Source organism: Pipra filicauda, unplaced genomic scaffold (genome assembly GCF_003945595.2).
Source record: "Pipra filicauda isolate LSUMZ 115617 unplaced genomic scaffold, ASM394559v2 scaffold140_size2443280_pilon, whole genome shotgun sequence".
Taxonomy (NCBI): Eukaryota; Metazoa; Chordata; class Aves; order Passeriformes; family Pipridae; genus Pipra; species Pipra filicauda.
Genome location: NW_024103885.1, coordinates 1,996,787 through 2,005,371, shown reverse-complemented (window position 1 = coordinate 2,005,371; position 8,585 = coordinate 1,996,787). Strand labels below are relative to the sequence as shown.

Sequence of the window (8,585 nt, the reverse complement as noted above, 5' to 3'; positions counted from 1 at the left end):
ACTTGGCCTTGTTAAACTTCATACAAGTGGCCTTGGGCCATCGATTCAGCCTGTCCAGATCCCTCTGGAAAGCATTCCTGCCCTCCAGCAGACCAATGCTCCTGCACAATGTGGTGTTGTCCTCCAGTTTACTAAGAGTAGACTCGATCCCCTCATCAAGATCATCAATAAAGATATCAAACAGGACTGTGCCCAACACTGAGCCCTGGGGAACACCACTGGTGACTGACTGCCAACAGGATGCAGCACCATTCTCTGGGCCTCGCCGTCCAGATAGTTTTTGACGCAGCAAAGAGCGCGCCTGTCCAAGTGGGCTGCCAGCTTTTCCAAGAGACGGTGTCAAAGGCTTTGCTGAAGTAGAGATAGATAACACGCCCCAGCGCAGCTCTGGGCGCCAGCTGCAGGTACAGCCCGCAGCCACTACAGCTGCCACAGCCCCCAGCACCACCCGGGCCGGGCGACAAAGCCCCACCTTTCCCGAAAGCGGGAAGCGGAAGAGGCTCCGCGGCGGTGGGCGGGCCGGGGGCGGAGCGGGGCCGGGGCCGGAGCGAAGCGCGGCCGGGGATGCTGCCGGTGCTGGCCATCGCCTGGTCCCTGCCGGCCGTCGCCTTCCTGGCCGCGCTGCTGCTCCTGCGGGCCTCGGCGTGGCGGTCCGATGGTCGCGGCGGGGTCTCCGACCTCTTCCACGAGCTCATTCGCTACGGGAAGACAAGGCGCCCCGGCTGGAGTCTTAATTACCTCGTGCCCAAGAGGTGAGGGGCGGCTCCTACCGCTGTTGCAGCGGCGCGGCGATTACCGTGAGTGTGTCCCGGTTAGCGCAGCCGAAGGTCGAGACAGGGAACAGCGCACGCAGAGAGCACTGCGGATATTTATAGAGTTGAGCTCAGCTTTGTTGCAGAAGTGTTACTCTGATTTTACAGATGTGGAACCGAGGAGCGTGGAGACTGCGAGCGATCATACAGAATCTGTGCTCTAAATGGGAACAAAAGCCTAATCCCTTGATTCCCAGTCCCATGAGAGATCCGTAAAACAAACCGTCCTGCAAGACTCAGGTCAGGCACCTGGGGACGTGGAATCCTGAGTGTAACTGTGCAAATATGCTGCAGGTTTACTGTCTCACACTGATTGTCAGACATTGCCTTCTCCCTTAAACGTTTCTTTTTAAAATGTGAGTTAGCATACTAATAACACCATGGGAACAGTAGCGATCTAGACCCTGCATGAACAGTCTCTGATGAGGCAAAAGATCCACCGTGTTATCCAAACACGTCTTAATAGATGTTTGATACAATGAAATATATGTATATGTTTAGATGTTTAATGAATAATTATGAAGGAGGGAGAAAACCCCATATTTAAAGGTTTTAAAATGTTTCTGCTATTATATATTATGGATTTTTTTAGTTTTTGATCAGGTGAGATTCATTACTAGAACTAAGAACTAGTCTTTGACTTGAATGTAGGCAAGACAGGATCTGTTATGGCCAGCAGGACAGGACTGGGAGGCTGCTTAAAAGATCTGATCACCAGTAATGTAGCAATCTTATAATGTCTGACACATTTTATATACATAGCTTTCAAACCAAATGTTGAAAAAAAAGTTTTGTGACACAGCATATTATTCATGGAAAGGTTGTAATGTAATATCTGGGTTATCAGGCTTCTTGATGCAGAAAATATCCAGGGACATGTTTAAACTCTGCAGTACCCTCAGCAAAAATAAGGGCTTATAAAGGCTTTGTCTTAACTGAAGTGTACTGCAAAGTGCCACATTCTTTAGGTGAGTTTTTGTTTGAGTTGGTCTTTCTCCAACAGAAGTTTCCCAACACCCCTTCTTAGGGAGGAGGGTGACCGAAGAACATACTTTTTCAGAGAATTGATCTTCAGCTCTCAACACCTACAAAGCAATTCTGTTACTTGATTAGTGAATCCATAAGACTTCTAGCTGAAGGAATAGAGAAGATCCTGAATGCATTGAGGCATTTTCTGTCCCATTCATTTGTGTCTTGTTTCCAAACAACCATTATATTTTCACTAGCCTGGGCTAGTTTTTAATGTTGCTGTTCTATCTTGATTCATTGTCATATTTGGCAAATAGTGAAAATTCCTCTCCTTAAGGTATGGCACATGTACTTACTGTAGTGCTGGTTCACTCTGTAGGTCAGATATATCCCCAGTGTAATTGGGATTGCTGAAAGCTCACAGGGCGTGTGTCTGCTAAGCTGCCAGGACTTGTTTGTGTGCTGGTAGCAAAAATCAATGTGTGTGGAGAAAGTTCCCTGGCGAGTGACAAGATATGATTCTACCAAGTAACAGGACAGCAGGGAAAGAGCTTGAAACTTGGAGGTGGCAATGAGTTTTTATCAATATACAAATTCTGTTTGTCTTATAAACAGAAAATGAGGGAGAGGGATCGAATTTTACTTCTGCTCCTGCAGATCAGCAGAGCAAATGTTGCTGTTTCTGCTTTGTAGGAGGAACTGAGGAGAAGTGATCATGTGTAGGAGTTACCAGCTGCTAATGGGCAAGGCACTCGGGAGCATGCAGGGATGCTCACTACCTCTGTGATCTCTGTGGTGCTGTTGAGAGATACCTGAGCTGCTCTGGGAGGGGGTCACTTTAATTGGTTTCTCTAAGCAAGGGTGTTGTACGCCTACACTCCTCCGAGAGAAAAGTTTCCATGTTTAACAGAAATACAGTCTTCTCTTGACTATACAGTTATATCCTAGTTTTGTACCTACAGTTGCATTGTCAAGTCAAGGCCATCAGCATCTTCCCATGGGACGTATTTTAGCTCTTTGCAGGTGTTTCCAGAGGTCCTGCTTTTTATTCATAGCCAGAAGGACTTTTAATTTTAAAAGCAAAAGGAAATACTGGATCACCTAGTTTGAGCTGGATATTACAGGCTCTTTAACTCAATTCAGTTACCTGCCTTGACTGTCATGTGTGCATTTCAGTAATGCATAGTGTGCTTTTATAAGTGCATTACAGGGTTGGGAGATTCTTTGTTTTATTCTTCAAAAAAACCCACGTGGTCTTGCTCTGTAATCATCCAGTGGTGTTGATGGTCACAGCTTTTGTTCTATATGATTGTTGCAGACCTTGAATTTGCAGAGGGAAAAGATACTTAGAGCAGAGTAATTACTTCTGGATGCCTTTTACCATCTGCGTTTGTAATTTATGAACTTTAACACGTTCTGTAGTGCACCTGCTGGAATTGAGAAAAGTGGGAGTGGTGTGGCGTGCAGCAGCTTGGAAATGCCCAGAAACTTATTTTGGATGTGCTTTTAGTGGTGTAAATTATAAAGAAAACGTTGTGTACATCATGATTAGTTGTGTCTTGAGGAATACCTTTGCAATGTGTGGTTTACACTTTCTCCTCTTTAGCACAGTCATGGTTAGTAATGTAAGCTAAGTTAGAAGTTATTCCAGGCAGCATTTCACTGGGGGAAAACGTGTTAGGGTTATTACTGCTTGTTACCACTGGTTCCTGAGTTGTCTGCTATTCACGTGGGCACCAAAAGGGAATGTACTCACCATCAGGCAAGCAGGTCCTGCAGCTACATTTCCAACTAAGGAACGATGAGAACATTAATACATTAATGAAGACCTTTTTTGTTCCCACAGCTGGTTTACTCACTTTTATGTGGTTTCTGTGGTCTGGAATGGCAGTCTGCTGTACTGGCTCTTCCGAGCTGAGTTCCTTGGAGAGTCACTCCCATCATGGATTCAGGATGTGCACCGTGCTCTTGGCAGAGATTCTCAGAGCGAGGACATGGGCAAGTGTTCCAGCTATTATGATGCATCCATATAAATATTAGAAAACTCTATTACCAAAGCTGTGCATCCAAGTGCTACTTCATCAGCTGCTTTTAAACTAGGCACCAAGTACTTTCCTGGAATACCAAGTGCCTTTGTCCTTTGTAATTATTCAATATAGAAATCATTCTAATTTATGGATATGATGGCTATCAGCAGTCCTTTTAACAGGAAGTGCCATTAGTACCTTCTGGAAGAAATCTTGCTGTGGTCAGCAGTGCCTCACCTGTACAAATATTTTCCCCAGTTAATTTAAAATGAGACTAAAATTTTGCTGTGGGGAGGGGAAGCAATAGCCTTTTTGAAGCACTGTACAGATTAAATTGTTCCTATCTGTCTCAAAGTTGCTATTTTTTATCTGCAAGCAGACAGTGAGCACTCCTCTGCTCTCCTGGTTCTCCTGCTCCTTTGGCTGCACAGCTGTCGAAGGCTTGCAGAATGCCTCTGGACCAGTGTGTTTTCCAATGGCTTCATTCATATTGTGCAGTATTACTATGGACTTGGTTTCTACATTGCCGTTGGCTCAACTGTGCTATGCCAAGTGCCTACTAACGTCAGGACTGGTAAGTGCCTGCTGAGTTATTACCAAAGATGCAGTTTTGCTCCCATTTGTTTCCTATAGAGGGTTGCTTGTTTGAGAAGTGTGTTAACTGATGAGACATAAAAATACTTACTGGCGTAGTTCAAAGTAATTACATTTCAGTATATCATATGATCAGCCAGCGTTATACACAGACACACACTTTCATGTTAACCATCACAGTTATTTCCTGAAAAACATCTCACAGAGATACTTTAAGGATCATTATCAATCAGTTTTGCATTGAGATACATATGCTTTATGCAGGACAGTAATTGGTACCAGTTCTCAAATGACACTATGCAAGTTTGGTTCTTTCGTTGTAAGCCTTGCTGTGAGTCTGCAAGGCTTCTTGGCCACCTCCTTTGTTTTCCATTAAGAACTTGCCATTGCTCTGCCTTGATTCAGTCTCTTCTCTCTCTCGTACTGTTTCCATTAATACAGCAGAAATTTGTACTTTATGACTTGTTTCTGCCAACACATTCCACTGGGCTGCATAGATGAACCATGAGTTGGTTGTAGCACTCCTCCCATGACTAATTTTTGTAAGGCAGTCATTACCAAGTATGTAAGTTTAGTGAAGTTTTTAACCATTTCCAACCACATCAGTTCTAGTATAATCCAGGGATTTTTTTTAAAGAACCTTCAGATTTCCTATATGTAGATAAAACCTTTTTTTTTTCTGAACCTGTGTTCTACTTTTCACATCCTGTAGATTCTTAGAGGCGGTGCATTGGCTTGTACTTTGGAAATCATCCTTCATACAGTTATCACTTTTTTGAAGACCTAAATGTTTCACACTCTGTGTATGTGTGTGTAGGTGTGTGTATATATGTATCTCACTGTTAACAAGACAAAAAACTCTGTACTTACATGTTGACCTGAGCCATGACAATATGTTTAATTAGGATGAAAATAGTTACAAATAGTGTTGAATAATGAGGTCTTAGACTATCAGTTATGTATCATTCTACATCATGCTGTACTTCAAGCTACTGGATTAATAACTATGTATTTTAGTATAGAGCAGTTAAGGGAAATGAACTGCCAGCTGGGCACTTAAATGATGCAGGATTTAAAAGCAACTTTCAAGGGATTAGAGACTAACTAGTAGAATTTTGTAAGACAGTAACATTTAAAAAATGTATATAGTATTTTCAAATGATATTTGGAAGTTACTTCCTGGCTGTATATTAATAAACCATGTTTAATTCAGGAAAAGAGCTTTCTGTGCAGATCTGCTGGTATCACATTGTAGGAATTACGATGTACATTTGGGCCTCTCTTCACCAACACAGATGTCTTGTAATTCTAGCTAAACTTAGAAAAAACAAATCAGGTAAGATGTTTCATTCCTGTCAATTGTTTACTTGGAAAATTTTTCCTGGTTGTTTCAATAGGCTTCTGTAGCTTCTTAATACCTTAAAAATGAATGTTTTTCAGTTTCTTTAGTGTGCTGTTCTCTATAAGACTTTTGATAGGTGAAATGAGGCTGTTTGGAAAAGAGATCGGATGGCTGAACTAGGGGGAAGGGGTGTGGTGTGTCTGTCTATATAGTTCTGTAGAACTTGAAATGAAGCTCTAGCTTCTAACATTCTAAGGACAGACACATCCTAATGGTTACAACTTGTGCCATTCCTTGGGGACCTCACTTCTGTTTCCATGTGGGCTAAAAATAGGTTTCCTTACTCTTTATTTGCATAGCCAGAGGTGGCATCTTATTTCATTAAGTGCAAAGCTGCCAGATCAGATGGAGGTGAATGATGATGATGATGATAACTTTTGTAAGCATATTGTTCTGTAATTGTGAGAAGAAAAGTTTGTTTAATGCATGTTCTCAATTTCTTTCTGTTTCCTTGCAGGAAAGGTTGTAAGGCTGGGCTACAATGTACCTTTCGGAGACTGGTTTGAGAGCGTGTCTTGCCCTCATTATTTTGCAGAGCTGCTTATATATGTTTCTATGGCCATCATGCTTGGATTTCAAAATGTGACGTGGTGGTGTGTAGTGATGTGTGTTCTTTTTAACCAGGCACTGGCTGCTGTTTTGAGTCACGAGTTCTATGAGAAAAACTTCCGTTCCTACCCAAAGCATCGAAAAGCATTTATACCACATGTTTTCTAGAATATTTTTTCTAAAGAATCTGTAGGCTATCTTAAAGTGGGAAATGTTTTCTATAAGGGAATAAGAGATTTATGGTATATTAAAGCCCAGATAAAATCACATACTTTCTCTGATTCTACCTTAAAAGCTCATAATTTTAATGACAATCCATTCATGTCACCAATTTATTTGGGGAAATGTCTCTGTGTATCACACGAGCTAAAAAAGGTTTACTGAAGGCTTAAATTCAAAGTGAAGAGATGCTAATTGGCTCTTTTATGTCTTGTGCATAAAACACTTGCTGTTGTGCAGCAAGTCCAAATATTTGTGAAAATTAATGAAAAGAGGGTGCAAAGAATCATTTGAACTACTGTATTTCATGTCTTGACAAATTAAGCGTATTTCTTTCCTAGTCTCTTTTCTTTGAATCACTTCAGAGGGAGGCAAATTTTGTATCTTTCTGTGCTTCCCTGTTGACAGTTAAAACCAGCCACTGCTTTATGACTATAAGCACAAAAACTGTGGAGAAATCTGTGGTGGAGGAATGACTCATGCTCAGCAGTGGAAATAAACAGACCCATTCTCTGCATTACCTCTTCTGCACCAAAGTATTTTCACTCATCTCTAAACTGGGGAAAAAGAATTTCCCTTTATCCCTAAACTGGGAAAATCGTGGAAGGTTCTCTGTCTAGAGAAACAGTAGAAGAGAATTTGCAGAAAATTATTGTTCCTGGTTATGGTTCTGTTGTCCTTATAGTGGGTTATTGGAATCTCTCATGTGTTAGAAGGGGCAGTTGTGCAGGATGGCTATGACCATGGCTTTTTAAACAGATATAATGAACTGCTGAGGCAGAGAGCACACAGAAACCAGTACCTGACAAGCATTGCAAAGAAATTCTTTTCTGGGGAGATGATGTCACTCAGCACAGGGCTTTTTTTTGCACTTAACTATTGAATATTTTGGTCCTTCTCATGATACTGAATGATCAGTTTTATGTGATGTAGCTAGTGTTTCAGCATGTTGTCTACTTACATGCATACATTATTTTGTATATAAGAAGAATTTTTATACTGTAGTATATCTTATGAATTGCCTAATTAAAAGGTTATTATACTTTCTATTTCCATTTTGTATGATTTTTCAAAATTGATCTAATATATTTGCAAAACACAAGCAATCACTTTGCACAAAATGTGCCTCTCTTGGCTGTTGCATGCCTTTCTCTCTCTCCATCAACACCACCATGGAGCATCAACAGGCCTGTCTTGGGACTGCATCTTTCCGTATTATTTTTTTAAGTGGTTCTCAAGAGGCTCCTTTGGCCTGTCTCCAAGCAAGTCCTGTTAAACTAGTGTTCTTATCCTGTTCACTAAACTGCTTCTCAGGAAGCACATTCCTGTCCTTGCCCAGGGGAGGGAGCATTGGGATGCATGGCCCTCCTGGGGTCCCTGGAGAGAGCATTATCTGGAGTACTGTGTCAAGTTCTGGACTCCTCAGCACAAGACAGACATGGAGCTCGTGGAGTAGGTCCAGTGGAGGGCATCAAACATGATTAAGGGCTGGAATATCTCTCTTATGAGGAAAGACTGAGGGACCTGGGCCTGTTCAGCCTTGAGATGTCTGAGAGGGAACCTCATCCATACATATGTAAGTATATAAAAAGGGGATGCCAAGTGGATGAAGCCAGGCTCTTCGCAGTAGTGCCTAAAAATAGGACAAGAGGCAAAGAGCAGAAACTGGTGCACGGGAGGTTCCACCTGAATATGAGAAAGAACTTTACTGTGCAGGTGACTGAGCACTGGAACAGATTGCCCAGAGAGGTTGTGGAGTCTCCTGCACTGGAGATATTCCAGAACCGTCTGGACACAATCCTGTGCAAATGTGCTCTAGGATGACCCTGTTTGAGCAGGGAGGTTGGACCGGATGACCCTCTGTGGTCCCTTCCAACCTGACCGGTGCTGATTCCGTGCCCCGGGCTTGTGGCGGTGCTGGGGTCACACACACCCGAAGCGCTGCTGTGCACTTGGCCGTTTACGAAGCCGGGGCTTGCCCGGGCCGTTTCTAGGCGAGTTTTTAGCCACCTT

At 42.5% G+C, this 8,585-nt stretch overlaps 1 protein-coding gene across 1 annotated transcript; it reads left to right on the top strand.

The window, feature by feature from the left end:
• The first annotated feature begins 555 nt into the window (after positions 1 to 555).
• SRD5A3 (steroid 5 alpha-reductase 3) lies at positions 556 to 7,621 on the top strand. Its single transcript, XM_027735971.2, has 5 exons — positions 556 to 752; positions 3,628 to 3,779; positions 4,188 to 4,382; positions 5,616 to 5,738; positions 6,262 to 7,621. The coding sequence occupies exons 1-5, from the start codon at positions 565 to 567 to the stop codon at positions 6,519 to 6,521; spliced, it is 918 nt and encodes a 305-aa protein (XP_027591772.2). The 5' UTR covers positions 556 to 564; the 3' UTR covers positions 6,522 to 7,621.
• The last annotated feature ends 964 nt before the right edge of the window (positions 7,622 to 8,585 follow it).